This window comes from Martes martes (assembly GCF_963455335.1).
Source record: "Martes martes genome assembly, chromosome: 6".
NCBI classification, from domain to species: domain Eukaryota; kingdom Metazoa; phylum Chordata; class Mammalia; order Carnivora; family Mustelidae; genus Martes; species Martes martes.
Genome location: NC_137893.1, coordinates 82,044,403 through 82,059,339, shown reverse-complemented (window position 1 = coordinate 82,059,339; position 14,937 = coordinate 82,044,403). Strand labels below are relative to the sequence as shown.

At 46.6% G+C, this 14,937-nt stretch overlaps 1 protein-coding gene across 3 annotated transcripts; it reads left to right on the top strand.

The window, feature by feature from the left end:
- Nucleotides 1-6,414: 6,414 nt before the first annotated feature.
- On the top strand, nucleotides 6,415-14,263 carry VGLL2 (vestigial like family member 2; the record flags this gene model as incomplete). 3 transcript variants are annotated; one of them, XM_080806460.1, is made up of 4 exons in its annotated part: nucleotides 6,415-6,704; nucleotides 8,947-9,259; nucleotides 11,181-11,708; nucleotides 13,015-14,263. In XM_080806460.1, the coding sequence occupies 4 exons, from the start codon at nucleotides 6,624-6,626 to the stop codon at nucleotides 13,053-13,055; spliced, it is 963 nt and encodes a 320-aa protein (XP_080662586.1). In that variant the 3' UTR covers nucleotides 13,056-14,263. The 3 variants fall into 3 exon arrangements, with proteins under 3 accessions (XP_080662586.1, XP_080662584.1, XP_080662585.1); XM_080806459.1 differs by having other exon boundaries at nucleotides 6,624-6,704; nucleotides 12,869-14,255; XM_080806458.1 differs by lacking the exon at nucleotides 13,015-14,263 and having other exon boundaries at nucleotides 11,181-12,232.
- Between the last annotated feature and the right edge of the window lie 674 nt (nucleotides 14,264-14,937).

Here is a 14,937-nt window from a genome sequence, read left to right as displayed (position 1 = left end):
TCTCCAGCTACTTAGCTAGATAACTATTTGACAACGTGCACTTTGAAATATCTTCTTTTAGACACCTACTCTTGGGATTTCCCTTCTGATGAAATAACTCTGTCTAGCTTTCAAGCCTACTACCATGGGTAGAAAAAAAAAAGGATCTTTGTTTCTCTTCAACTTGTTGGTATGGTGCCTTAATTTAATGCTTTATTTTAAATGTACAGATACAACCTATTTTTCTAGCTGCAATGGAATCATTACACTGTCTTACTGAAAGGCTGTTTTAACACAACCATTACTAAAAATAATTATAGGCCGTGCCTTGCAATAGCCACTCCCTCAAATACCCAGGGCCAAAACTATATACATTGATGCATATTAGAAGTTCAAATTTATTTTGCCACTCAGTACCTACAGAGAAAAAGAAAGCCACAGGGTAAAAATATGTGTTCATTTTTAACCATTCCAGAATCGCTGTCTTAAAATATTTACAAAATCAACAGATATTATTAAGGTCACAACCAGATTCTGAGCATACATACATTTGGAGAAAGAATTAGTTATGCTTAGGGGTATGGCCATTAGTTTACTAATATGGGAAGGAGTTTCCTTGGTGAAGGCCCACTCTGAGACCTGAATTTTTCACTTTGATTTATTACATGGTCATATTTAGCTGGTTTTCATTCCAAATTATCTGGACAACTGCCAAATTTCTACTTTGATTCTCTGTGTAACAATATTCTGCACGAGACATATGAGATGATGTACTATTCTATAAATTCAGTATTTCAACTTCTAAAAACTTTTTAAAAATTCTTACATAATGTTAGAGGTTAGATCATTTTACAAGTTGATCAATTCATACATCTTGTAAAGAAATATGGAAAAAATAATATCAGCTGCTAAAAATTTAAATTTCATAGTTAACAACTGGACTTTTACTTTAAAATATAAGGTAGAGGATTTAGAGTATAAAGTTAAGAACAAAAATTAAAAATAGAGTGAGCTTTGGAAGCTGTTAAGTGTCCTGGTGTGCCAGCAAACTTCATACTATGTATTGTACTTGAGGCATAGCTAAATCTAATTTATTTATGTCATCATGAAATCTGCTTAAAAATCAGTCACAACAACCAATGAAATTAAGACAGTCAATGCCAGTCTAGCAGTCTGTGCTAAAAATTCTTCCACACATGCCAAGAGAAACTCCCTATGAGAGAATTTCTAGGAAGCTGTTTCAAGACCTCTTGAAGCATGTGACAAGACGTCACACTCAAATGGATATCCTCACCTCTGTCTGTTATTGCTGTGGTGTCCTTTTAATCCCCTTAGCATCCTGCTGAAATGAAGTTTATAAACAGAAGTTTGGGAATGGATCAACACCAATACTGTCAAATATCTAAGTCACCAGTTTAAATCCTTCAGTCTACTTCCACCTTCTGAATATGCAAATTCCTCTATGTCCCTGTATCTCACAAAAGAAGTTTCACAGTTATGTTAGCTTCTAGGATATCACCAGACTGTGTGTCTTTAAAAAATAATTTTTTTCACTATTATCAGAAGTTAAAGACAATTAGAGTGACTTTTGCAGCCAAGTAAAGATGAAAACTTCTCCCCATTAAGATATAATTGATACGTGCTCTCTGACTTAACTCTTTGTGTCCAAGTCAGACAATCAGAGAATGTAAATTTCCTTCGTTTACTCTCTTGTAAAAACACAGCAAGCCAAAATATTTCACACACGGCTATTCCAAATCTCTCTTCTTGCCATTTGTATGTTATCATTTTGAAAAGTATGAATCATATGAATTTGTGTAATGATATCTTTATACTAAGCACTTCATAGAGACTCATTAAAAAGAACTTACTTCTAAAAGATGAATGTGGTATTAAATCTATTTTTCAATCTTAGAACTGGCCATTGACATCAACAAGAACTTAAGAGAAAACTAAATTCAGAAAGTTGTGATTTCACCTAAGCTGAAGTTGATTTGTATGTAACATGGAATTAGTCTTTAATATATGAAAGAGGAAATGTTTAATATTATAGTAATTAAATGTATGTCAGTAGTTACAAAGTAGTCTCCTCTATTCATTAGGATAGACCATGGGCATTTTTCCTTGAAAACATTAAGAACTATTCTAAGTTTGTATGAAAATAATTGAATTTGAGACACCTAGGTGGCTCAGGAGGTTAAGTGTCTGCCTTCAGCTCAGGTCATGATCCCAGGTTCTGGGATGGATCCCACATCAGGCTCTTAAAAAAAAGGAAAGAAAAGAGTTGAATCCTCTTTGTCTTGGTTTTTCACTAAGTCCAACTGGAATTCCTCTACTTAGCTTTTTAGTGAGCTTTAGCACAGAAATGTCTCTTTTTATCTTTTTTTTTTTAATAAAATCACCATTCAGACTCCCTATTAGTTACCAGTGTATCAGTGTTAAATAATACACTGTGCCTCCCAAAATCTGATGTTCGCAGACATCTTTTCAACTACTATTGTTAATATTTAGAATCCACAAAATCTTGTCAGCTGCTCTCAAATTCCAAACACATCTCTGCTCTGTAAAACAGACCAGGATGGGTTTAGGGGTTAAACAAAAGCCTATGAGATTACCACTGTGTTCATCTCCTTTGGTTGGCAGCATAAGGCAACATAAAATGCCAACAGTCAATGATCCAAATAAATCATGGGTGAGGGAGGGCCTGGGCTGGCTGCAGGTCAGTTCTCCAAATTTGTTCTATTCTGACATCCTTTCTTTAAAGTTGCTTCTTTGCAGTTTTCAGAATAAGATGACACAGGTGGATGGAAAAATTCTGAAGGTATTGAAGTCAATTAGCTTAGGAAAATGATAGACAATCCTCCTGAAGACAAAATAAAGTATTTCATTGTGATATCTTGAAACATGTAATCATTCAAAAGAAATTAACTTCACTTGTTAACTTCAAGAATAAAGGCACCTTTTATTTTCACAGTTCTAAATATTGTTAGAATTGCACCCTAGGGGGGAAAAAATAATCAAACCCTAAAATGGGATACTAAAAGGAAATTTTGGTGGAATTAACTACTTTCATTTGGCAAATGCTCAATAAATTGCCATGAAACTATCATAAAGTGGAAGTCATTTCTAAAAGAATATTCATTTCTAAAAGATATTCCCTCTGCCCCTTTAGGAGGTTAAAAGGCAGTTAGATAGCTGTCATGGTAATAGTGGACCTTTCTGAGAATGTTGATACATTTGTCAGGAGAGCCAAATTCAGGGACATATAACTGTCTGTGTGTAGTCTCTTCTAAAATAACTGGAGGAAAGAGAGAGAGGAAGGAAGGAAGAGAATTTCCTCCCCAGTTTTCCGTAGTCCATTTCCAAGGCTCTGAATCAAAATCTCCCAACTTCGTGGAGTTCAAGTCCTGGTGGCTTGTCACTTCTTTGATGAGTTCATGTCCTGGTGGTTTGAAGGTCTGCAAGAGTAGAGGGGGCAGAGGGGATTAAATTTAGTTGTTTTACTTTCCTACTTCAGCATGTAATCAAGACACAATCTCGTCTTATACAGAAATACCACCTTTGTGTAAAGGACAGCTTTCCAGGTACATGAAAAAAAACTGACCTTGCTCCAGTCAGTGGGCGTACTGTAAAACTTCCGACTCTTCATTTTTCTTCCCTACCTTGGATTTGGGGGGAAGCAACTGTTTTCCTCCCTAAATTCAAATCGATGTTTACTGGCCCCAATTCCCTGTGTTCCTTTAAACTCCTGAGCAGCCAGTACCCTTACTTAGCTTGAGCAAGGTTTTCAAAAACTGGTTCAAGTATGGGAGATTGAGAAATGTGAAAAGAAAGCAGCCTTAGGCAACTGGCATCACATTCGCTTCATTGTCTTTGTTGGAAACGTGGGATGTCACCGCTCCTGTAAGCCTCTTCAAACATAACTACCATTTTGCTGAACCTCGCTGGATGCGAAGAGGTTGTCGTTATTTTCTCCTGAATTTGTGGGAAAACCAAAGTTCCTCTAGTCCCATGGTCAAAGTCAAGTAAAAATATCAAAGTGATGGGTACAGGGGATAGGAGGTACCCTCTGGAAGGTGAGCCAGGACAAGAATGGAGATGCCCAGCCCTCTCTAGGCGCGCGATCAGGCGCTCACGTCCCAGCGATTTAACCGCGCGGTACTGCGGGCCGCGTGCCACGACGCGGAGCCTGGGTAGCGCGGAAAGGAGTGCGCTGCGGCGAAAGACGCTCAGTCCCCCCGGAGATGCTCTAGCTGGAGGAAGCCAAAGTAGAAACTCTGTGTCCGCAGACAGACAGAGGACCTGTGCAGAAGGGGAGAGTGTGACCCTCCGTAGTCGCGCCAACTGGCCGTGATCTGTCGTGAGCGCGGCGGCTGCGTGGGGACCTCCGCTCCGGCTCAGAGCTGACTCCACGAGCGCGGGCCGGTGGGGCCTGAACCAGGCGCGGGACAGGGCGGAGCGGCCCTCCGCTGCTCGCGCGCGCCTAGGCGATGAGGAAGACTCGGACCTACACGACCACTTCCCGCCTCCAGGAGGGCACATTGTGTATATGTGCTGCCGATGCGAGCACCAGGAGGGCACATTGTGGATCTTTGGATGAAAGTTCGCTCTTTAGCCTCCAGAGAAAATAAAGGCGACTCCTCCGAAACACCCTGGGCTGGAGGGTTGAGTTGGGGACGGGAAGGGTGTTCTGTTCCACCTGTGCGCCTAGATCGTCAAAGACTCTAGGAGCCGGCCCAGCTCAGCAGGATGCAACCTGGACCCTAAAAAGGCTTGCGTAAAACTGGACTGAGTGGTGTCTTTGTTTTGTTCTGTTTCGTTTTAATTTATTTTAACTTTCTTTAAAGTCGACATTGTACTTAAACTCTTCGGTCGCTCGGGACACCTCACCATTTATAAACCGAACTGAGACTTGGAGCCATTACGCATTTATTACTCGGGCAAAACCAAAACCTCAACCTGGAAACAATTTGGCATAAATATTCACGTTTTGAAGACAGATATATCTTTAAGGGTTCATTTGTTGGCAGTTTTACAACCTGGGAATCGATGTCAGAATTTTTGTTGTTTTTAAACTGGGTAATAACTGGAGTTCGTAATGCACGCTGCCTCTTCCTTGGTTCTGGGCTCTCAGTGTTCCCAAGTTCTGCCCCGGCCGCCCTCTCAAGTCAGGCCCACCACTACTCCTGTAATGCCCTTTCCACCCCCTGATCCAGCCTTACAGACAGCGTAGTCTCTATTCATCCCTAAACTTGCGGGAGGGAGGACTCCACTGCGAAACCCTGCTCCCCAGGGGCTGTGTTGGGAGTGGGGAGTGCTTCGGGAAGGATGAAGAGCGTCGCAGGAAGCCCTTTCGAGCCAGGAGAGCTCTCGGCAGGAAAGAGAACAGCGATGTACGTTTCACAATTGAAACGCAACCTTTGAACCGTCTAACATTAAATCGCAGCTCCCGTTTTACTGGTTGAAGAGGCAGCAAAAGTCCTCTCTGACTTCCTGCATTCCCCAATGACTCCTCTTTCAGTCGATAAGTCCTCGTCCCAAAAAGTTGCCGTAACTTAAAAGGACTTCAGGCCGAGGAGACTCGGGGCTGCAAGGGATTGGGTAGGGCCTCCTGGACTCCTCGAAAGCAACTCTCACCGGGAGCCGCCGGAGGCAAGGAGCGAACAGCGCCGACGGAGCGAGTTTGGGTGGAGGACTTCCAAGAGAAAGTGTCGGGATCAAACGCTAAAGAGGCAGGAGGGACGGACCCCAGAGAGCGGAATTGAGGTGTGGGAGCTGGCGGCGGGCGGGCTGGGTCAGAGGAGGCGCATCAGGGCGGTCATTACCTGCTTCAGCCATTGCCATTTCCCCCGCAGAGGAAGCTCCTCCGCGCCCGGCAGGAGTCTCCCGACTCCCTCGACTTCCTGTCTGAGGTGACACGGATACCCTAGGGGATTCCTGGGGAGCGCGCTGTTCCTCCCGGCCCTCCCCAGAAGCCGAGAGCAGATAATCTGCCCCACCTGGCCACCCCCGGACTCACACACTCTCAACCCTCCAGTCTGAGGCCGGGGCTCTCCCACGGGACCTTTGCCACCACGCATCAAACTTCTTTCTCTCCCCAAGTGCGAGAACCCCCACTTTCCCCCTCCTGCACTCCTTCCTCCCTCTCTGCCTTTTCTGTCTCCGTCTTGGTTTGCTTCCCTGTCCAGCTTTAGCCTGGGAATCCTGCTTCTCTCGGTGCGAAGCCTCAGGGCTCAGGCTCGGAGTTGAGCAGTTTACCGCACCCTTGGCTTCCAGCTCGCCGCCGGGCAGCCGGGGGAAACACGCCGGTAGCCCCTCGGGCCCAGTCCCTGGCTCCCCATTGGCCCCCCGGTCCCCGCCCCCTCCGCGGCCCGGAGTGGCGTCAGCACGCCAGTCCAGCGTGGGGTTTAAATGCCCACTAGCGGGAGCCCGGGCGCTTCCATCCCGGAGCGCGGTCTGGGTTGAAATTGCCGGGGTGGAAGGGGAGCCTGCGAGCGGGATCCCGAGCCGCTGAGCGCGCTGGCCACCGCTCCGCCGCCGATGACTCTGGAGCTCGGGTCCAAGGGCCGCCCATGCAGCATCACTGCGCTCCACCGACCCAGAGTTGATGAAAAAACACTTAGCCGTCTTCGCAGCGGGGAGCCATGAGCTGTCTGGATGTTATGTACCAAGTCTATGGTCCTCCCCAGCCTTACTTTGCAGCCGCCTACACCCCCTACCACCAGGTAAGTGTCTCTCCCCGGGCCGGGACCTCGGAGACGGGTGGCCCGCCCCTGCTTCCTGGAGCACCGCCTGCACCCCGGGGTCCAGGGCACCTCCGCACTGGTCCGGGGCGTCCTACCAGCGGCGGGAGCCCGGGGGATGCGGGGATTGCCGGCGCTGCCACACGATAGGTTGAGCTAACCCCTAGCTTGTCCACTTGCTCTCTCGGGAAGACAGCTAAACCCTGCTAATGCGTGCCCGGGGCTTCCCGGGAACGATCACACGAGGATCGCGCGAGCGATCTGTCGGACTCCACAGATTGTTCCGTGCGGGCGAGGGGAGATGAGAGAAAAACTCGCGCAGGGAAAACCAAACTTTGGTCTCAAAGGTGAGAGTGACTAGAACAAAAGCAAAGACCGGTCTCTGTCTTTCTGTCTAAAATACAAAGGCCTGCGTTCTCATCCCTGCAAGTTTATCTAAGGAGTAACATTTTTCCCCTTTCAATTCTCAAGGGATAAGACCAATTAATTCCGGAAACAGAGAATTCGTTACAAAGAGAACTGCGTGAAAGCGTGGGTTTTATAATCCTTGCTCTGCAAAATTCTGGGGATTATTATTGGGGTGCAATTGACCTGGCGGATGCGAGCGTCGGAGATAGTATTTCGCCTTTCTAGAGCCTGAGTGGCTGGATCAGGCTCTCCTGTCGTCCACAAACCCACCTGTAAGAAGACCACTTACCCCGTTTCGGCAAACTCTTGAAGTTTCGATTAATTATTCCAATTCCTCTCTTCTTCGGGCTGAGTCTGGTAGACCAGTTTTTCTTTCCACGTCTCAGCCGATATTATCGAAACTGAAGACCGTAGTCCAGTAAGAGAATAAGATCACACACCCAGGGAGACTTAGGAGTCGGAAGCAGGTTCCAAAGTGAGGGCCTGGACTCCTCCTGTTCAAGAGAGACTGAAATACATCCCACCCTCCCTCATCCGTCCAAGGTTTTGCCAATTTTGACTGCAAATTCAGAATGTCCATTCGAAAATTTCCTGATGCATTAATGATGGCAGGTGTAGGTTTTGCTTTTTGCTTTTTCTTTTTAACCCCCTCCCCCTTTTAAACTTTCCATCTAGGACTTTGTTTAGTCTCACAATGTTAGTTTAGGGAATCACCGGAGTCCCTCATTATAAGCTAAGCGGGGAATGTGGTGGAAGTGGCGATACTTACCACTAAGTAACTCCAGTCTTTTGGCTTCTGCGTCTGAGATGGCTCCTTCCCAGGCTGTCACTATTGCAAGGAGGAGAGATGGGTTGGTTTTCTGTTTGGTCCTTTCTTCTCCCTGCCCCTGGACCAACCCAACCTATTCCATTCAGTTCTCTGCTCAGTTTTGTATGATCAGCTTGCTTCAAGACCACCTCCACGTGCATAAATGTCTTAACACGGCATTCAGTCTATTGCTCATTTCTAAGAAAATATTTCAGCAGCTACATTTGGTTTTTAAAATTACTGCAAGACAGCCACAATTTACCAATCCTTACAGCCAAGATCTTCGTTCCTTGTTATTACTTGTTTCCTCAATGTGCCCAGCGATGGTGAGGGTGGAAATGCTCATAGTCCACTGTTGGTTTTTTTTTTTTTTTCTTATTCAAAAGAAGAGCTCTTTAAAGACTGAGATAGACCTTTAGGTGGACAGTTTATGGGTGACCAAACAAATATCAGCTTGCGTTTATTCACATGATCCATATCAGAATGTTACACCACATTTTTACCCCACTAGTTTCTTTCCTAAATGGAACTATCTCTGACCTCTGTAGCAGTTCTTCCTTAACATTCCTGGCTGCAATGGAATGGATTTTGGCATTTTCGTGCTCTCTCAAGACAATGTTTAAATCCTGCACCCTGTGCATCTGCCCTGGAATCTTAGGCAGGGAACAGTCAGGCCCTAACTGGACTTGGGTGCCCTTTATCCCTGTTGCCTGATTTTAAAAATATATCTGCCCCGAGCCTGGCTCTGTGGTTAAACTCAGCTCCTATCCTGGCATCTTCTGGGACTTTTCCCCTAACATCTTCAGAGAGCTTTCCCTGTGGTCTGGCAGCAAGTCTGGGAAGATGGAGACACCAAGAAGGGCAGTTGGCCCCTCAAGGAGCAAAGGGCTTAGGGCCTGGATGCCAGTTTTCCCCCTGGATACCTTAGGGATCTGAGGGAGTGAAGTGGGAACCCAATTTGCCATCTCTTTTGAAATTGACCTCTCTGTTCTTTCTCTCTTGGAGCAGAAACTAGCCTATTACTCCAAAATGCAGGAAGCCCAAGAGTGCACCGCCAGCCCCAGCAACAGCACGGGCAGTGGCAGCTCCTCCTTTTCCAGCCAAACTCCAGCCAGTATCAAAGAGGAAGAAGGCAGCCCAGAGAAAGAGCGCCCACCCGAGGCCGAGTACATCAACTCCCGCTGCGTCCTCTTCACCTATTTCCAGGGGGACATCAGCTCTGTGGTGGACGAGCACTTCAGTAGGGCCCTGAGCCAGCCTAGCAGCTATTCCCCGAGCTGTACAAGCAGCAAAGCACCCAGGAGCTCCGGGCCCTGGCGGGGTGAGTGAAAGGCCCACTTCTAAGGGCAGAGAGAGAGCCCTCTAGGCCCGGGGCCCACCTAGGAAAGGCAGCCAAAAGAATACTAGGTGTCAGAGAGGAGGTGAGGACGGGGCTTGTGGAGAGGGTAGGTAAAAGGAAGGAAGGGGAAAAAAATCTCTCCTTGAAGAGGCAGAGCAGAGCAGTGACCTACAAAAACCACTAGCCTTGGAACTGAGAGACCTGCGTTTTCCCCGGGGCCCTGCATATCCTAGCAATATGACCTTGGGCAAGTCTTTTAACCCTTTTGAGGTCACTCTATTTACTGGTCTCCAAAATTAGAATAATACTCACCCTCTTAACTGTACCTGGAGATGGCTGTCCGGCAAATAGAAAAATGTATGTAAAAGTGCTGTGGGAATGTGAAGCTTCCAGCATTGTCCCAAGCCACGAGGAAGGTCTTCACCTACAACAACCTTACTGAAATGTCTTTCAGTAAGCAAATAAAGTACCAAAGAAATAAAAATTTAGGTACAGCCAAAACATCTCTAAGGGTTTTCCCCAAACACATCCCCTCTTTATTGTTCTACCCTTCTCAAAAAGCACTGCTTTATCTAGCCTGGGACAATGATTTATTGGTCAAGTCAACTAAATCTCCCTTCTATTCTGAAACCTCAATCTCCTTTTAGTCCCAGGGCAAGGGTGGGGATAACTATTTTGGGGTAAGCTTTCTCACTATACTTAATTTTTGATGTGTTGCACTAAGATGAGAAATGAGGATTTTGTAAAAAGAAAACAAATATTACATGGGGGGGGTGGGAAATGACAACCCTTGCCCTCCCTTTTTCTCCTAAGAGTGTCTGGCAGTTTGTGCCTAAACAAGATCCCAAATCATTAGTTTGGAATACAGAACATTCTTTTTATTCTCCAGTTGCCTAAATATTTTTAACAGGAAGACTGTTTGCTACTTAGAATGCATTTTCAACACATTTTTAATTCTCTAGTATGTGGGACAGATGCCTTCCCTAGAGGAGGTCCTGGATCAAGTCCCCGGGCATTATATATCTTTCTTTCCCTCCCTTCCCACTAAACACAATAAATTTGATCTAAATGCTGTTGTTCTCTTAAAATGCTTCCCGGCGCTAGGGGTCAACAGTGATAACTGGCCATAAGAATTATTATTATTCCTGGCGTCCACACTTCAAGGGACAAATATTACTAATTAAAACTTTAAAGATCATCCCTTTGTGTCCCTCTGCAAATAATACAACTACCCCTTTAATATGTTCAGTTTATTCTTTCGCTTGAGTTCTTGGAAAAAAATATTTGAAAGAAGGTTTCTAGAAAGGAGGCTAATAATAGCAAGACTTTGAAATATGTCGATGGACTTCCAGTCTATCAGAGGCCTTGGAGGGGCACATTTTCTGGAGCTGGGGAGGCTGAAACGCGAGAGCGGGTAGTGAAATCGCTAGGCGGCTGACCAAGAGTGGGAAGAGGTATCTTTAGCTTGGGAAGAGGATGCGGGCTGGGACAGGGAGGCCGCGTCTACCCCGAGGCCGCCGATGCAGAGCAACCTGGAGTGGGAGGAAGCTCCCTGCGCCCCCAAACTGGAACTGAAGGGAGTGTCTCTCCTTTCTTCCTCTCCCAGTCTGTCCCGGGGTTTCCGCACTGGAGACGCGTCTGCAAACTCCGAGGAAGCGGTCCTCCTTCCCAAAGGGTTTCCCCTATTTTGCGGTACCTCAACCTCGTATTCGCAGGCTGCAGCACCCCCAGAAAGGCGCCGCCCCCGAGGCCGGGCTACAGGTCCTCTCCCGGCCGCGGCTTTCCAGCCGGCTGCCCGCCCGGCGCGTTCAGCTTTCCCGCGGTGCGGGGTTGGCGTTTCCATCTCCCCCGCGGTGACGCGCTCCTCTCTTCCTTTCCTCCCCTCCGCCTCGCCGGCCTGCAGACGGCTCCTTCCCGATGAGCCAGCGCAGCTTCCCCGCCTCCTTCTGGAACAGCGCGTACCAGGCGCCGGTGCCCGCGCCGCTGGGCAGCCCGCTGGCCGCCGCGCACTCGGAGCTGCCCTTCGCCGCCGCCGACCCCTACTCACCGGCCGCGCTGCACAGTCATCTGCACCAGGGTGCGGCCGAGCCCTGGCACCACGCGCATCCGCACCACGCGCACCCGCACCCGCACCACCCGTACGCGCTGGGCAGCGCTCTCGGCGCCCAGGCTGCCGCCTACCCGCGGCCCGCCGCCGTGCACGAGGTCTACGCGCCGCACTTCGACCCGCGCTACGGGCCGCTGCTGATGCCCGCAGCCTCGGGGCGCCCGGCCCGCCTCGCGCCCGCCCCGGCGCCCGCGCCCGGCAGCCCGCCCTGCGAGCTCTCCGCCAAGGGCGAGCCGACCGGTGCCGCGTGGGCCGCGCCCGGAGGACCTTTCGCCAGCCCCGCGGGGGACGTGGCCCAGGGTCTGGGACTCAGCGTGGACTCAGGTAAGCGGGAAAGGGAGCTTGGTCTCCCCGGACCCCTCCTGCCCTGTGTCCGACCCTGGGCTGAGCCCCGGATCCCCCTTAGTTCTTCTTGGAGACCCCAGTGACCTTTCGGCCCAAAGGTCTGCATGTCAGGGTTGCGCTTCAGCAGGCAGATGACCCAGTGTCATCGGTGTGGGCAGAAAGAGAAAGAAAGACACTGCCCTAACCTGGCTAGTAGATACAATAGAGGATTTTTTTTTTTCAAATTTAAATAAGCAAGCAAGCAAACAAACAAACAGTTAAAACGGTTCTAGCTCTGCGCTGTTCAATTCTGTAAGCGCTAGCCACACAAACCTGTTGAGCACTTCAAGTGTGGCTAGGAAGAATTGGGATGGGCTGTACACGCATACTACACACTGGATTTCAAACCTGTACAAGGAAAAATATGTACAATTCATCTCACTAATATTTATGTTGACTGCATGTTGGAATACTTTCGACACATTGCGTATTGAACATATTGGGTTAAATAAAATATATTACTAAGATGAATTCTCACCTGGTTCTTTTTACTTTTTTTCCAATGTGGCTGCTAGAAAATTTAGAATTATGCCTGCGGCTCCCATTGTGTTTTTATTGGACAGCGCTGATCTAGAGTACCTAAAGCTAAAAGTGTAGTTCAAAATCTTTTACAGTTTGGGGGGTGGGGGGGGGTATTGTGTCCTAGTGACAATTTTAAGGAAAGAAAAATGTGCTTCTGATATCGAACTAATTGCCAAGTTAAATAGGTCTCTTAAAATGTAAAAATTAAAGAAAATGTGGTTTCAATGACTATATTGAGTTTCTGGCTTAACGAGTTGAATTTGAAAAGTACATTCTTTTGCTTCCTTTATTTTTAGGGCATAACCAAAAAATGGTTATATTATAAACACAATCATTGGCTTGTAGTCTTGCCCACGTGCCCTTTCCTCAGGTGAAGATTTGACATTTCTGTTGGCTTTGCTTTTACTTTCATTCATGCCCTTTAAGTGAATTCTGTGACATTCACAATAAAACAGTGGTGTTTGTCTTTCTCTTTCCTTAAATACCTGTGCCTTCCTGCCCCCAACCCCTTCTCTGTCCCTCTCTATTTCTCTTCTCCCTCTTTCTCTCTCTTTCTTTTGTTTTCTCTCTGTTTTCAGGTTTCCAGCGTCAGGACAAAAGCAAGGATCTGCACTGGTTTTAGACTGCCCACCTTGTTCCCTGTAGGTCTCTGCCTAGCGCCAATTGCTGACGCTCAGAGCTGAAATCGAGTGGGTTTGTAATGGCTTCTGATCTTGGTTTGCAGCTCGTCGTTATTCCCTCTGTGGCACATCCCTCCTGAGCTGATCTGATGGCCCCGGGTTTCCCCTTCCCTTTCCCTTCTGACCAGCCACGGAGGTTCAGCATCTGGGCCTCTCACTTCATGGATGAGGATGTGGGGGAAGGCAGAGACTTCAGACACCGCCACATGTTGGGAACACCAAAACATGCATCTTCAGAAACTTTGTCTAACTATATTCCTTCTGCGGAAAGAGCAGATCCAAAGACTGACTCATGTTTAATGACTTTTGGGCAAATCACTGGAAATACCTGTGGTGAACTCACTTAGGTGATGTGTTGTCATAAGTTTTCTTGGAAAGAGGAGGAAAAAAAGAGACTTTCTGGTGTGAATATTTTCTATGCTGATGTGAATTATGTCATTAAGTAGTGTGACCATCGCACTCCTGATGTCTGTATCCTCACATTTAAAATGTATTTGTATTTGCATCGAAGACTGTGGTAGAGAAGTAAAAGAGGCCAATTCCTTCTTCCTCACCTCAAGGCCTCCAGCTCCCTTCGTGCCCACTCCCTCTCTGCAACACCCACTCCAGACACAAAGACACACTCTTTTCCTTTGGACTGTGAACATGGAAGCCTCAGCCTAAATGTGAGTGGCAAGTGGCTTATCTGGAGCCATCTGCCCAAGTCTTACTGAAATGCAGCTGTTGTAGGACAACTGTTGAAAACTCCAGAAATACATCGACCAAGGTGGCACTTCCCAGTGTTTGGCATGACAATTGCAATTGCACTGGATCTATTTTATATGTGTGTGTGTGTGTGTGTAGGTATATATCATATTTTTTACGGGGAACATTTTACGATGAAAGAAGAAACCCTTCTCTGCCTTCTCTCCCACAAATTCCATCTCTCCTTTCATCCTCCTCTGGATGGGGGGGTGGGAGGAAGCAGCAAGAAACCCCAACTGTCTCCATGAAGAAGAACCAAGAATCAACATAAGGGGAAGAAATGTCCACAGAGTCTCTAATACCTCGTATATTCCTCTCAGTCTCTGTGGTTACCATTTGGTCACTTTGGTTTCGGCACAGGGGAAGGGGTCTGTGCGTGGGCAAAGCTGACGGTGATGAGGAAGAAGAAATGAACAGTAAAGATGTCTCTTTACTACAGGGTCACTGTGTTATTTCATGAAAAGAAAATAAATGTCTTAGTCTTTCTTGAGTAGAATAAAATAATTTATAGTAGTACAATCTGATGTCAGTAACTAATACTACTTTATGTATATAGTGCTTCTTGTTTTTCCAAAGTGTTTGCCATTCTGTGAAAGCCTTTAACCCTTTTCCACTTGACATCAACCCTGGGAATGAGAAGTTAGGTATCCCACCTCTGTTTCACAAATGAGAAAATTGTGGCCCACAGAAGTCCAGGGCTTACCCGTCACATTTATTATTCTCCAGAAGAGAATTATTGTTGCTTCTTCCATTCTAGACTCTTAAGACAGTAGTCAGTTAAAAAGCATTTTTGAAGTATTGGTTATATTACAGTTTAATAAGGTAGGCTAAGAAAACAAACCTACTACGAGGCAAGAAAAAAGAAAGAGGAGAGAGAGAGAGATTGATATTTAGGAAATTAGGGGTCTGTTCTCTTAATTTTCTCTTGATGCCAAAATTGTGTTCATTCACTGAAATGCCTGAAAGAAATATTTTGTGTCATGTTCAAATTGTCCTTCTAGATTGTTAAAGCATAAAAATATTAGTTCAAATCTTGACCTTCATTATAACATGAGAAACAAATACAGTTTTTCTTGGATAATAGCCTTAAGAGTCGGGGATGGTAAGGGACCGTACTCGGAGAATGGCTCAGTGGAGGTAGCCATCCCCTCGTTCTATCATCTAGGCAGGTGTGTAGTAGATTATGACTATTACGAGAACCCGTTACTGGTCTTGCTTCTATG